This window comes from Dryas octopetala, chromosome 7 (assembly GCF_963921425.1).
Source record: "Dryas octopetala chromosome 7, drDryOcto1.1, whole genome shotgun sequence".
NCBI classification, from domain to species: domain Eukaryota; kingdom Viridiplantae; phylum Streptophyta; class Magnoliopsida; order Rosales; family Rosaceae; genus Dryas; species Dryas octopetala.
In genome coordinates, this window is record NC_141372.1 from 4,917,015 (window position 1) to 4,932,372 (window position 15,358).

Genomic DNA, 15,358 nt, shown 5'->3' on the forward strand with positions numbered 1-15,358 from the left:
CATTTATTCTTGTTGTCTCGGTTGAACTTTGTAAGTACATACCAAACTCATAGCCATTATTAGTGACACATCTCAGGTGAGGCAACCCACTCCGTTGACTGCATGCTTGTGTGTTCAAAGTTCAAACCAAGCTTGGAGGAAAAGCCACAGGTGAAATTGGTGATGACATTCATTGCGCCATCACTTTATAAATTTACGTATGCTAATGAGACTGTTTTTTCAATCCTTGAATACGATGTCAGTTTGGTTGTTCATGCTAGGATTTAGATTAAACAGTTAGATATGCTTATATATTCACACAAAAGTTTAAATTAAAAGGTTGAATTCGCTGATGTAACATACAAAATAATTTATTTTTTATACTAAACTTTAGACTGAGTCATTGAATGTAATCGTATAACATACGAATACAAGCCCAATTAAAAGATGAATTGTACCTTAATATACAATTGTAAATGGCATGTTTTCTCATTTGGGGAATGAGAAATTCAAACATAGAACCTTTCCTAATATTTGGAAGAATAATACCATAGAATCAATAGCTAGTTGGTATTGTAAAATTGATATTTGGTAGGTCCGCGTCTACTATCTGGCCTCTACATGAAGGACAACTCATACCGTAAAAAACAAAAATGGAAAGTATGATTAACAATTGTGATGTGAGGGGGATTGAAATGAATGTGTTTATAGCGCAAGTAATAATAGAAAGCAACGGCATCATTAGCTTGAAAGTATTAGAAGGCGGCTCCTAATGTTGTTGATGGTCAACAATCTCTACCTTTCCTCATTTCTCTGTTCCTTCCTCTCCCTCATCCCCCTTCACTTTATATATAAATAATATTCACTCTGTCATCTCATTTTTCAATCTGTCTCTCTTCCCAAACCAAACTTTGAAACTCGCCTCAACACTATCACAACAAGCAAGCAAGCAAGCATTTTAAACAAGGTCGATCCATCGATCATGGAGGTGGTGATACCAACCAGACCCACCATGGATTTCGACTTCAACAGCGCTCGATCTTCCCCTTGCATCACTGCCCCTTCCACCCCAAGACGCTTCGGCGACTACAACTACAACTTTGTCAGTGCACCCACCAGCCCATCTCGCATCTCCGAGTTTTACAGAGAGTTCGATGAGTTCAACACCATCACTAACTGGGAAGATAATGATGATGAAGACTACTTTGCGTCTAAGCCCAAATCACCCAAATCGTCTAATAAGCCCAAGTTTGAGGACGACTTTGCGTTTGATGTTGGCGAGGAGGTAGAGCGAACTTCTCTCTCAGCCGAAGAGCTTTTCGACGGCGGCGTTTTACGACCTTTTACGCCTCCACCTCCGCCGCAAGTGGGTCCCAAAGTCACCAAACCCACCGCCCCCAGAAGCCCATCGTTTCTACGTCAAGTCCTTTCGCCTCGACGGAGTAAACGGGATAAAGATAATCATTCATTCGGGTCGTCGTCGACCCGAAACACCCGAAGCGTTTCGGGAGCTGACCATCAAACTAGAGGAAGAGACAGAGCTCCTCCAACCTCGTCGTCCTCGATTTCGGGTCGTAGAGCAGCGAGATCGATGTCCCCTTTGAGGGTTGCCGAGTATCAATGGGAAGAAGATGAACAAATACAACAACAGCAACAACAGCAACAACAGGCGGTGTCACAGAGGCAAAACAACAAACAGTTGGCGCCCAAAGCTCCAGCTCCATTATCTGTAACTACAGCTTGTAATCCGACGACGTCATCGAGAAAATGGAGGCTGAGAGATTTTCTGCTGTTTCGGAGCGCATCAGAAGGACGAGCAACAGACAAGGATCCATTCAGGAAGTACGCGACACTGTTCAGGAAAAGCGAAGAAATGAAGAGCGCGAGCTCGAGCTTCAGGTCCATAGACAGCCCAGCCTCGGGTTCGAGCTCCAGGAGGAGAGGCCCGGTTTCGGCCCACGAGTTGCATTACACTGTCAACAAAGCAGTGTCCGAGGACATGAAGAAAAAGACCTTTTTGCCCTACAAGCAGGGCATTTTGGGCCGCTTGGCCTTCAATCCAGCTGTCAGTGCCCTTGCCAATGGCTTCGGCTCTCTTTCACGATCTTGAATGCTTTAATGTCCCAATATTGATTAATTCATTGTTCAGAATATTTTGTATTTTTGTTGTAAAGTCTTTTATTATTTGTTGTTAGGAGTGTAGAATTCATACTTGAGAAGAGTGTGGTTGGTTCATGGTGGTGCGCAGTGAGAAACTTTAAAAGTCAAGCATGATTGCCCCCATTACTGCATACACATTCTTTCTTTCATATTACGTTTGTAATTGTAAGAATATACCGAAAGCTTACATTATCAAATTCCTATATCCAATTGTCTATATAATTTCTTTCTCCTTTCAAAATTAGAAAAGAATATAAGATGAGGCTTTTACAATCTTATATTGTAGTCTATTTTCTTTAGATTATTAAAACAAAATCTTATATACAGTTTCTTGTTTACAAAACTACTGAAATAATCGTGACGATTCAAATATGAAAAATGAATTGTATGTAAGAATTTATGGATCACTTTGATAGGGACCTCAAACCATCCTCCATACGCAATTGATTAAGATGAGTATGTAATACCTCCACTCCAAAACAATAAACTAACCGAAGAAGAGTTTATAAGGACAGACAGCACCTAACGTCGCGTAATACACAAGTAAAAGAGATTAGGAAAATTTAACGTTAACCCTAATTCATCTTTGGTTAATTGACTTCGATCGTATTTGGTTATCCTAATTCATATGGTCAACACGCCATGATAGAAGTATAAGACAACTGCCATCAATTTTTCATTTAATTTTTTATTTTGGGAGTGATTAAAATGTTCGCAAGTCGCAATGGATGTCTATGAAACATTGGCAGAAGTGCAGAACAACTAGATATTCTAGATAGAACACGAACCAACTCAGTTTTAACTCTAGTTTTATAATATCTCCTTTAGGGCGTGCTAACAAAAAATTTAGGGTGTACTAATAGAATAAAAGGGACGGTGAACAATAATATTGTCAACTTCTAGAAGTGAGAAAGGTTCATTGCAAGACCAAAGGTTGGATGTCAAATCTTATGTAAATCAGCTATAAATTCTATATCAAATTTCAACTATATATTTGATATATAGGGTCTCCTGACTATATTATATATATATAGGATCTCTCCTTTATGTTTATTTAAAGGGTAATATTATCAATTTATATTATAAAATATTAAAAAAAAACTAAAATTCAAATTCAAATACACTTAAAAAAAACAAACAAACAAACCCGACCAACCCATTCTCACCCTCAAGGTCAACAAATCCCCGACAATGTTAGCCTCCTTTCCTCTCCTTCCCTCTTTCTTCTTAATTATACTCAAGGACAAACTAAAAAATTTGAAAAAACAGTTGATGATTTAACATAAATATTAATATTAAAAAAAAAAGGATAAAATACAAGCTATAAAAAAAGGATAAAATTATAATATTAATATCTATAGAAAATTAAGATTAAATATCAAATATCAATAGTTTTTCAATAAAGCAGCATGACACTAATTTTTTTTAGTTTAGGTAATAACCTAGAGTAAGACATTTTGAATTAGGTCACAAATCAGTTTGTTATATAGTTGTAACTGTCGAACAGTCACCACAGTTGTGATTGAACTGTGACTGTTTCAAATTTATAAAAATTTAAAATTTTTAAGAGTTTAATACTTTTGATTTAGGCTTGGGGTATAAAGTCATATAACCATTAAAGTTTAAGCCTTGCAAATATTGAAAAAACAACAAATCAATAAAAAAGTTATGACTGTTAGACAGTCACAGCTCGATATAATCGTATTTTTTAAAATTGGTACCTAAACTGAAATTTAATACTTAAAGTAAAATGACATAAATATTTTAGTAGTTAAAATAAAAAAACATTATAATTTAGTATCTAAAATCAACATACCTTAATATCTATTATGCCTAAAGATAAGTAGAAAAGGCCATTGAGGCCACCTTCTTTAGCCTAATTCGTATGAACCCTTATAATTATAAGATTTCACATTAGGCATTTCAAGCCAGCGTAAAAATATATCACTTTCACAAAATTGATTTGCATTTTTTAACTGGATAAAGCAATTATTGCCAAAAAAAAGGGTTAAAAATATATATATTTTTAATTTTATAAACAAATTAAAGAGATGAGAACTCAAAATGATTGATCCGAGATTAAAACAAATTTAGCCAGATTTGTACAACATCAACTTTATTATCAATACATATAATTTGAAAAAGCTATACATGTCTTCGCCACCGCTTCTCAACAGATGGCACCAATGTGATTCCAGCATGAGGCACCCCTTTACTATTAGTCGACATTATCAATTTTGATTGGAGTAATCTCATCTGCAACCTCGAAGTGTCCAACTAAACGTGCAAAGAAAACCATTTGCTGTTCCAGTGTGAACTTAATGTTCTCAGCCTGGGTATAAATTATAATAGAAGAATAAGATCAATCTACTCTTTCCAATCATTTCACTTTGTAAAATACATTTTATAGAAATTAGAATAGAAAATACCTTGCGGAAACCATGTTGTTCTCCTTCATACTCCACAAGAGCAACAGGCAAACCCTTTTCCTTCAAAGCTTGGTAAATTTTACGAGCTTGATCTGGGGGTACAACCTACAAAATAAATTGTACTTTTCAAAGTTAACCCTGCAGAGCATAAAACCCAAGAGTACCACAATTTTATCAACAAATATCCCATTTCCTTAGTGCCGAATTCTCAATCTCTGGTTATTACACGGTGACGGGATAAAAAAGTTTTAAAAAAGAAAAATAAATGGCCAGGGCTGCTTACCTTGTCTTCCAATCCTTGGAATAAGATTATGGGGCAAGAAAATTTATCAGCAAAGTTGATTGGTGACCTATCAAAGTAATCCTTTTCACTACCTGCAACCAGTTAAAATTTGGTCCTATTTCAAATGATATCAATACGAATCAAAGAACTAAGTAATGCATCAAATGTCATCTTCTGACTTACCAACAAGACTATCAATATAATGAGATTCAAATTTGTGAGTTTCTGCCCTCAACATGTTTAAGTCGGCTACCTGTTCATGAACCAATATGACAAGCAAAATAATTGTCAATTTTCCTGGTCGTATGAAAAATTGTCACCACTAGAAACATAATCCAGTCACCAACTAGAAGTTTATGATATATCATCACACCAGAAAAGGGAATAATTGTTCAGCTCTTTTAATCTCTTGCACAATCTCCTAGTGGTTCCTTCTGATATTGTCGTCCATAAAAAATGAATAATAAACTAAAAGTATAGAATAAGGCACTCACGCCGTACAAGGAAGCTCCGGCCTTGAAGGTGTCTCTAAAAGCAAGAGCAGCTAAGGTTGTGTACCCACCTGCAGAGCCCCCAGTAATACAAAGCTGTTCCCCATCTACCTTTCCAGAATCCACCTAGATAACAAAATATATATTACCATGGATTGATGTGTGTTCTATCAAATTCAACACCACCATTTAGGAAAGGGGAGGAGGATAAAAGAATACCAGATATTTAGCACAGCTGCAACAATCGTTTACATCCACAATCCCCCATTTCTTCAACAGCCGTTCACGATATTCTCTGCCATAACCTTAAAACCCATTGTCTAAGATATAACGAATGTAATTTGAAAGGCATTTCTTTTTCTGGCCAAACTAACTCAATTAAGAACCACACATGTGAAAAAAATAAATAAATAAATAGAGTTTGAAATCAACTCAGGATTCATGAACAAGGGGGTGTCTTACTAGCACCATCAATTTGCAACAACAAAAAAATCCCATAAAGATGAAATTTAAAGAAAAAAAAAACATAAAAATATAATATAAGGTTAAGAACAAACCAGTGCTTCCACCATAGTTAACATCAACAAATGCCCAACCACGACTAGTCCAGTACTGAACACTCAGATTTAATATTCCACGTGATTCAGCAGTGGGCCCTCCTGCAGTAAACAAAGAAAACAATGCTATAACAAATTCTATTTGCAGGAATAGTTCATCTACACATTCAAGAGAACAGATAAATCTGACTACAAACAAGGGCAGCTAATCAAAAGGCAGTACATAAGAGTACTTGAAATGTTACTAGTGTGGGTAAATTTTTAATGAAATGATCTCCTCTGCAATAAGTTATCATATGTTCCCTGATCTATGTAAATTCTCATAGAGAACTATAAACAATTAAATCCTTTAGTTTAAAACGAGAGGCTCAATGAGGGCAATTTATTAATCAGAACTATGAATTTTCAAACCATACATACCATGGCTTTTCAATAACAGCGGAGGCTTTTCATTCTGAGAAGCTTGGTAATTTGGATTTGATGGTGGGTAATAGTAAGCAAAGGCAGTTTGACCAGGAACTTCCGTTGGGAATTCAATTAATTCGGGTAGACTAAAGTACGACTCATATTTTAAACAATCAGGTGAAGAAGACCAAATAATCTTGAATTCAACTGCTTTCGATTTATGGTCATCTAAAGTTACCTGCACCAAAAAAAAAAAGGATTAAAGAAACTAGACAAAGTGGTTTCAATTTCCAAAACAAAAGCCTTTGTCTGGCAATTTAAAGATGTATTTTATGATATAGGACATCAAAGCACACCTTAGCAACAGATGACGGATGCACTCCTGATGCCCCTTCCACGTATAGGCAATTGATCCCCAAAGTCTGCATGGACAATTATGAAAATTTTATAAGTCTATAATCAGGTTCGACACTTAACAACTTTATCACAGGAACTTAGCAAGGATAAGGTTTTTAGAAGTACAATATTATCCATATCCGTAAAAGGAATATTAAGCAGAGAAAATGAGCCCTGAACATCATCCAGAATTCCAAGATATGACCTCCCGTTCTGCCTACATGCAAACATCGAAAACTTAAACTAGACTCAATTGCATATATATTAGTGATTACAAATAAGAAGTCAAATCAAGATAAATGAAACAACCAAACCTGGTTCTTACCTATAGCTGCAAGCAATTACGTTTTTTTGTTCATTACTATGAATAAATTCATAAGAATTCATGCCAAAAACCCATAATGGTTTGGAAAACTCAGCATCCAAGGAATAAACTGATATGACTTCATTATTAGACTCAACCTGTAGCCAAAGAAATAATGTAATAAAAAATATAAACATATATATAGATAATGAATGCCAATTGACACCAAAAAACTGATGTCCAACAAGACAGCATGTTCAAGCAACATTAAATTGAGTATACTGTTCTTTGATGCCAAAAAACTGCAGTCCAATTAAGCAAAAAACAGAGAGAGATAAAAAAAAAAAAAACTGTTTTCTATCTAGACAACATGTTCAGGCAAAGTTAAGGTGAGTATACTGTTCTTATACTATTTGCAATAAATTAAGGCAAAACAGAAATGTTAAAGTACGCAATTTACCCATTTATAGAGATTCCAATACCCACTCTTTCTGTCAGTAATAAAAAATAGTTCCCCTGCACAGTTCAAGCATAACTAATTAAAGCATACCACAGCATGAAGCAACTGAAGGACTGACGGTTCAACATTTTTTTAACTAGATTAATAGCAACCATTGAACATGTAATACATGAAACGATTATATGAAATAAACAAAAGGACTGAAAGAAATTGACCGAATCTGATACAGCAGATAACTTGAGGTATTCTATTGTGAATAGAAAAAAAAAGCCAAGAATTAGTCATGGAAATCTGATCTTGAATTGATGTTGTATGGGAATTCAAGATTGTTGATCCTACCATTACTTCCCAAAGATAAAATGAGTTCCCCTTTTCCAAAGGGATGCACATATAACTTCTGCCCGATAGTAGAAATACCAGATACTTGTAGTCAATCAAGTATAGTCTATCTAATTAGCATGATAACGAAAAAGCACCTTTAGAAGACCACTTGGGTTCAATTGGAGACTCCTGGATTGTAGGATCAGAGCCAGAAACACAGATTCGTTTATAGACTTCTCTGCATGAAATAAGCAATAAAGTATTTTCACTCTTCAGTGGTGACCTAATTTATCTTGGAAAGATAATTTTGGGATGCAAATACTGAAGATGAGCAATGTCTTCATGAAAAGAAATTTTCTTACCCATTCTCTGATATATACCCAACCCAAAGTTGAGCCCTATCCCATGGCATGTTAGGATGGCACCATTCAATCCATGCCAATCGTTCACCTTTGGGATCCAGACGCGGGAAGGCATAGAAGTCACTTCCACCCACTAGTATTTCTGGTTCTGGATATCACATGGCACCACATTAAGAATTAAGACCACTCCTCAATAAATAGTAGTAAAAGTACCATAATAATTTTAGTGTTTGACATATACTATGCACTGGAATGTAAAGCAAGACATGGGTTTTTAACAAACTCTTACCCCGAATGTCCTTGCCATCAAGCCCAACTGTTACAATTGTCGTGATTGAATTAGTGCTGCTTTTGCGACGATCTACAAAAATATGAGAATTGGATTGAAACATAAATGCCTTATATAGAAATGAAAACCAGAAGAACTTGCTCTATACTAATTAACTATTAAACAACATACCTTCCTGTACAGTGACATAACGGTTAAACCGTGCATCAAACACCCCATCAGCATAACTAACAACTGGTCCACCATAATCCGGAGTGAGTGGTGAAGGTGAAGAATCTGATCGACACCCAGATGGCCAAAACAGCAATATCAGTCACCAACAGCTTTCAATTAAACATTCACACAAGTTTGCTTGTTAAAATTTGAAGAACAACAAGCATAATAAGCAATGAGAATGTTACCAGAGGAACTTATAGACTGCTTGTAAAGGCGTTGATCCTTGTAATTGGAGAAAATGAGTGTATCCCCTGAAACGCTGAAGGCGCCACCTCCGTACTCCTGAGCCAGAGTCCGAACCGCATAGTCCTTGGGCGTAATATCAACCGGTTCATCCTCCGGTCTCTCCGGTTCTCTCACCAGAACCGCTCGTCTACACACCAAAAGTATCATCTATCAAAATCAATACATCAAGGATTGCAAGGTATACATGGATGGATAGAGAGATAGAAATACCCTGATTCAGCTGGGCGTGACTCCAGCCAGATGAGACGGCCGAGGGGGTCGACGGCGGTGCCGCCGAGTCGCTTGGAGGCGCCGGAGACGACGTCGGCGGTGATGGGCGATTTCCAAGACCCATAAGGAGCTGTGAGTCTCTCTTGCTTGGGTTCCGAAGAAGAAGAAGAAGAAGTCATTTTCGGGCGGTGGTGGTGAGTTTTGGTTGGGACTCGGGCGATGAGTCGTTTACTGATACGGTTGAAATTGAAGGGAGAAGAAGAAGAAGAAGTAGAGAAGCGAGTGAGAGTAGCTATGGATGACGAGAGAGACATTTGACTCTCCAAAATCTATATTTTATTTGAAGCCAAAAACGTCTACTTCCGAAATCTGATTGCCCCCAAAAAAACGGTTTTTTAGGGCACCGTTGGAGCCTTTTGGAATGGGCGGGAAACTATGGGCCCTCAACGTTAGAAGGCCAAGAATGGGCCTAAATCTCTGGGCTTCTGACTCCACTATGGCCCGGCCCCTTATGAGTCCTAAGATGGTTCCAGTCTTTTAAGGCCCCAGATATGGTTTTGAGCCCACTCCAGAGAACATACACATTCCTTTCAAGTTTAATTGGCAATACTTGTTTAGGACCATGCCTTAACTTAAATAGATAAATAACTTATTTTTTGTTAATTCCTTATTTAACGACTAACTTGACTACATCTTGCATCAATTATTGGAAAAATTATTGAGCGATAAGAGAGATGTTCACTTGCTTGTTTGTGCATGGCTTGTACTCCACATTGTCTAATCTCTATATGAGACCAACACATTAAGGAAACTTTTCTTCAAAAAGGTGTGCTCTTATTGAAATCAAGTAATAAACCAAATCAAAATCCTATCACATAGAATTACTTTACCGGCACATTTGCTAACATAAAATGGGAGTGGAAAGGAATTGGAGAGAAAAGAATGAAAAAGAGAAGGAATTGGAGTGGGGAGGAGTCTTTTTCATTAAGCCGTTTACTAACCATCTGGAATCATAATGACAGTGAAATTGATTCAGACTCATGTATTTACTAATGGTCATGAATTGAATCAAAACTAGTTTAATTACTTAAAATTTTGAGGGTTATTAAAAAAGTTTTATTGTCTTAATAGGGTATTTTAGAGTTATTAAAAAAGTTTGAGAGTAAAGAGATTAGCCCATGGTCGGTGGGATAAGGGTTAGAAATAGGTTAGGTTCAAGGTTCGATTACCTTAAATGTAACAAAAAAAAAAAACGTTTGAGAGTAACTTTAATATGAAGCTTTGACTTCAAGTGGAATGTGAATCAATAGTTCAATACCAAGTTCTCCTCAAAAAGTGTGATTGCTGAAATAAGAGGGGTGTGATTACTAATTTTGAAGTAAACCTCACTTACTTTTTTATTCTCAAATATAAGTAAACACAAGATTTGAGTGGAATGAGAGTTATTCATATTCTTTTCAACTCTCATTCTATGTTAATAAACGTGCCCTAAGTGTACTTAAGTGGAATTAACCATCTTATCATAAGCAAGATAAGTCTAATGTATGATATAAGACATACAATGAGGTGAGTCTCAGAATATATGAGTCTCACTTCAATATATATATATATATATATGGATGTCCTATAAAACATGCCCCATTAAAAAATGAATGCTACATATTATTATAAATCCATCACTCTTTTACTCACACACGCTCCATGTATTGATACAAAATGGTGCTCCACAAGACCTCAAATCAATCCATCACCTATATTATTGGTTTGTTGTCAATGCTCTAACTTCTAAGTGGTGAGATCATGTTTAGTTGTAGCTTTATGTTGCATCAATGCAGACTAAACCTTTTGGTGATTTCATATATATATATATATATGGAGCCCACCATTGCTGCAGGTAAGTTATTAGTCTTGCTTGCATCCAAAGTATGCTTAAACGACCATAGCTTTTTATCCAACCATACATGTGGTAGATAGAAGAAGCAGCATAGCTACACGGCTACACATATAGGAGGTCTTTTTTCCTGTATATAAATCCAACCGATATACATAAAAACATTATTAAAAGAAACTATAACTTTTGTATGAGATTGTGGGCACCATAAAATAATAATACAACAGATGCTGTTTAATATTGTCAAATGATCATGGTTTCATGGTGTGATGCCGACAGTACTGCTTCTTTTCTATTGATCATGGCCAAAGGAGCCCCATCTTGGACACTGACCCTCCTTCTGTTTTGAGTCTTTGGACCTTATTGTTAAATATGTAGTGGACCCCTAAATAAAGGGGTTTATCTGTTGCTAGTAATTAAAACTGAGTCACTAATTTTCTGCTTTTTTATTTTATTTTTTTACTGGTTTTGAGAAGAAAATTCTAACGCTGCAAATGAGCAAAAGGGATATATGCATTGATGAACACAAACCAGACCCTGTGACTCTCTGTGAGGTTGTGACCATGAAACTAAAAAAACCACTTTGCACAACTTATATAATCCACTCATTCCATGACTAGCTTTTGCTTCCTAACATGGGTTTCTGAAAGCAATGGTTCTGGGTCTCTGACATAGAAGAGGGAGGAACTAAAAGGAGGCAGAGAAAGGGATAGTCACTAACAACAGCAAAAGCAGAAACTAGCAAAGTTCCATGGATAAACAGGAGATCAATATTTGGGGAAATATGAGCTGCACCTCAATAATTATTGAGCATTTAGGATGGGGTTTGGCAAAAGCATAAAGGGAGTGATATTGATGCCCAATGTGATGATCAGAGAGGCACATGCAAAACCAGCATTGCCACAGTCCTTTTTTACATGCTTTTTGATTTTTTTTCTTCCTCCCCATGGCCCTTCCCCACAATCTGTGTGGTCCGACCTCCCTTATCTTATCACATTCAACCCCCATCTCTTTTCATCACTAAACTTTGTCACATCAATCTTTAGTCCCATTAATTTCCTTTCACTCTTAAACAACTTGAAGGGTCTCAAATCCCTTTCCCACTTCAAAGATTCCAATTACACGACACAATCCAACTGACCAACCAAACTAGTTCCTAACTCCTTAGTTCCTAACTCCTTTCTTCCTTCCCTTTAGGAGCTTGTTACAAATTAAGTGGATCCGATATCATGGTTCCATATTGTAACTTTGATATATATTGGTGGCTTATCTCCTAACAGCTTAAACTTTTGAGATTAGTAGTTGTCTAATATAGTATTAAATCTTTGTTTGCAAGAGGTTCTAAGTTCGATCTTCATTCCTCACTTTTTTATTGGTTTGCATGGTGTCTCTCCACATATAGAATAGAATTTTTGGAGCTAGTGGTTATCTAACATGTATCAAATTTATGATCATTTTACATTAAGTAAATTTAGAGTGATATTTCCCTATGTTACACCAAAGTTTTTTGAGATAAAACTAAATATCTGAACACACTTTTAAGTGATTAAGTTAGAGACAATATCAGTGCAACGTGGAGGTTGAAAGATGAAAGATGAAAGATGAAAGATGGATAGAGTACCATTCCCCAACCTTCCCCTCTATATATATGTTATATTAGCGTACACATCCAAACAATCCTATCTAACATACCCTTCTAGTACTCCTTGAATTGATACTTTAAACAAAACCCAGCAATGCCATCTGTGCACTCAAGCCCCTTCTTCCACATGGAAAACTCAGCCCTATTTTCTTTGATCCGGCATACTCATACTCCCAGCGAAAAGCGATCAAAGTCATCATCATCCGGAGGAGGCCTCCTCAAGATGTTCAAACTCTTTCCCATGTTGACATCAGGCTGCAAAATGGTTGCTCTGTTAGGCAGGCCTAGAAAGCCTTTACTAAAAGACAATGCCACAACAGGCACCATTTTCGGCTACCGCAAAGGCAGAGTGTGCCTAGCAATACAAGAAGACCCCCATTGCATGCCAATCTTTGTAATAGAGCTGCCAATTCAGAGCAGTGCTTTTCACAAGGAAATGGCATCAGACATAGTCAGAATTGCTCTGGAGAGTGAGACAAAGACACCCAAGAAGAAAGTGTTGGAGGAATTTGTTTGGGCTGTGTATTGTAATGGCAGAAAAATTGGGTATTCCATTAGGAGGAAGCAAATGTCAGAGGATGAGCTTCATGTCATGCAAACCTTGAGAGGAGTTTCAATGGGTGCTGGGGTGCTTCCAAGCCCATCTGAGAAGGAATATGCAGCAGATGGGGAGTTGACTTACATAAGGGCAAGGTTTGAGAGGGTGGTGGGATCAAAAGACTCTGAATCTTTGTACATGATTAATCCAGATGGTGCTCCAGGGCCAGAATTAAGTATTTTCTTTGTAAGAGCTCACTAAAAGTTATGTACCATTTTCTTTAATCTAGGTTGTGTTAATGTAAACTAAGGTTTTCAGGTGCATTAATTCATTGTATTCAAAGTTCAATGATTGGTGGAGCACAAAATTTACCATGTTTTTTTTAGCATCATCAATCATGATTTTGATCTTTTTTAGCATAAAGAAGTACAGTATTGTCAAGGAATTGAGTTCCAAAAGTATCATTAATATAAGTTCCATATATGCAGCTTTTGCCAATTATTTCTTGAAGCTTGTGTCAGGAAATTGTATGTTTCGTCAGAAACACAGAGAAAATAAAACACCAAAAGTATAGTCCTACATTCCTACTGCACAGAAAAAATAGATTATGTTGTAATAGCTCATACAGTTTTAAATTGAAGTAAATGAGCCAACTTAAGGGAAGAAGAAAATTTTAAACATCAATTTAGTATTGGATATATATAATTTCATTTAAAATTTTAATTTAGGCAAAGAAAATATGATGCCATGGACTCAAAACATGGATTGCAGTCTCTAGTTTGGGCTATAATAATTGATTCTATAAAAAAGAATACTGTTGCCAAGTATTATTTCAATAATTATAACAATCGAAATATTGTATTAGTTAGTAACAAGACACAAAATTTAGCCCACAAATTACGTCAAAAAATTCTGATTATCTCTCAAATCTCATCAACTTCCTTCCCCGTCAATTATTTTGAGCACTCCATCAAATTAATGGAAGACAATCATATGAAAGAATCATTAATGGGCTAAAAAAGTTTTGGACCACACTCAACAAGATAGGCCGGTTGAGGTTGTACCTCTGAAATTAATGTCTTCTCCAACAAAATTATTTTTTTAATAAAAAAGTGGGTCTCTTTTCTTTTGCTTTTTTTGTTGCTCTAGGCCCTATCTACCTGGTCCGGTTAACTTAAGGCCTAACTTGAGCTGAAAACCTATCTTAGCTGCTCAAGTGAGTCTTTCTAGATTCATCCAGCAAGGACAGGAATGGGCAACTAGAATGGGCCTTGGAGTTGTACAAGTGTACAAACCTACATGGCTACAATGGCTCAACTGGTCAAGCTTCCAAAACCAAGTCTATAATGGTTTTTTTAATTATTTTTATCCATATTTCAATAGGGTTTATAATTCTTATTCAGTACTTATATTTTAAGATTTAATTCTCAAATTTTTGGTGTTAGGGGGACTTATTGAGCTGTTTTTTACCCGCCATTTGAATGACCAAATAGGTCGTTTGAACGACATGACTGTTGTAATATGATTATCTGTTTAAAATCAATTGATTTACAATATACTAACCTTAAACTAAACATGCTCAATCAGAGTTGTCCAGCAAGACCTGACCCAAATAAATTACTTAGATTGCAAGCTATCCTTATTGGATAAAGTTGAGTTAGGTAGGTAAAAGAAATATGTTTAGATCTTCTATAGTCTAAGTAGTCTATGTATATATTTTAATCTTTGTCCATCTGTCAACAGCTTCCATATTCAACAAATGCCCATCTAAAATTCTGCAACTTGTAGATTACTAGCTAGATTTGAAATTTGAAGGGTTACTATCTGCTGAGGCGGATGCATGGTTGAAAAATACTCGATAGCGTTGTTACTTATTATAGTCATAGACTCATAGACAAATGGTTGGACGTTTTTTCTCTTTTGAAAGAAAAAAAGGTCCATGCCTCTATGAGACTCCATATACCATAAAAGAGGCACAAAGAGAGAGTTTTGACAACCCAAAGAAGGAAACAAACCAAGAAGCATCACTAGTCATATCACTCATAGTCATACAGAGAAATAGAGAGGAAAATGTATACTATTATGCAGAGCAGTCCAAGGCCTTCAAGCTAGCTAGCACAAAAGCGACAAGTTTCAATCCATTTAATTATGGCCTAAGTGGAATTTAATTGAGATTAAA

General features: G+C 36.2%; 3 protein-coding genes across 3 annotated transcripts; 2 read left to right on the top strand and 1 right to left on the bottom strand.

Moving 5' to 3' along the window:
- Positions 1 to 846: 846 nt before the first annotated feature.
- AR781 (DUF1645-domain containing protein) lies at positions 847 to 2,412 on the top strand. Its single transcript, XM_086251502.1, has one exon. The coding sequence runs from the start codon at positions 962 to 964 to the stop codon at positions 2,087 to 2,089; it is 1,128 nt and encodes a 375-aa protein (XP_086107628.1). The 5' UTR covers positions 847 to 961; the 3' UTR covers positions 2,090 to 2,412.
- A 1,781-nt stretch (positions 2,413 to 4,193) lies between these two features.
- On the bottom strand, positions 4,194 to 9,456 carry LOC147278814 (alpha/beta-Hydrolases superfamily protein). The gene is made up of 18 exons (XM_086250449.1): positions 9,109 to 9,456; positions 8,838 to 9,025; positions 8,608 to 8,712; positions 8,437 to 8,508; positions 8,148 to 8,295; positions 7,941 to 8,023; positions 7,465 to 7,520; positions 7,026 to 7,162; positions 6,827 to 6,917; positions 6,661 to 6,726; positions 6,320 to 6,542; positions 5,900 to 6,001; positions 5,562 to 5,647; positions 5,346 to 5,468; positions 5,035 to 5,104; positions 4,852 to 4,943; positions 4,569 to 4,673; positions 4,194 to 4,471 (listed from the first exon to the last, which is right to left on the bottom strand). Exons 1-18 carry the CDS (start codon positions 9,420 to 9,422, stop codon positions 4,358 to 4,360), a joined length of 2,175 nt encoding a protein of 724 aa, XP_086106575.1. The 5' UTR covers positions 9,423 to 9,456; the 3' UTR covers positions 4,194 to 4,357.
- Positions 9,457 to 12,592: 3,136 nt separating this feature from the next.
- On the top strand, positions 12,593 to 13,662 carry LOC147278815 (MIZU-KUSSEI-like protein (Protein of unknown function, DUF617)). The gene has a single exon (XM_086251722.1). It carries the CDS (start codon positions 12,736 to 12,738, stop codon positions 13,438 to 13,440), a length of 705 nt encoding a protein of 234 aa, XP_086107848.1. The 5' UTR covers positions 12,593 to 12,735; the 3' UTR covers positions 13,441 to 13,662.
- Positions 13,663 to 15,358: the final 1,696 nt, after the last annotated feature.

Coding starts and splice junctions, on each gene's coding strand:
- AR781 (XM_086251502.1), top strand. CDS start 962: ATGGAGGTGGTGATACCAACCAGACCCACCATGGATTTCGACTTCAAC.
- LOC147278814 (XM_086250449.1), bottom strand. CDS start 9,422: ATGTCTCTCTCGTCATCCATAGCTACTCTCACTCGCTTCTCTACTTCT. Junction 8,509..8,607: donor TTATGTCACTGTACAGGAAG/GTATGTTGTTTA, acceptor ATATTTTTGTAG/ATCGTCGCAAAAGCAGCACT. Junction 6,918..7,025: donor GTAATTGCTTGCAGCTATAG/GTAAGAACCAGG, acceptor GTTTGCATGTAG/GCAGAACGGGAGGTCATATC.
- LOC147278815 (XM_086251722.1), top strand. CDS start 12,736: ATGCCATCTGTGCACTCAAGCCCCTTCTTCCACATGGAAAACTCAGCC.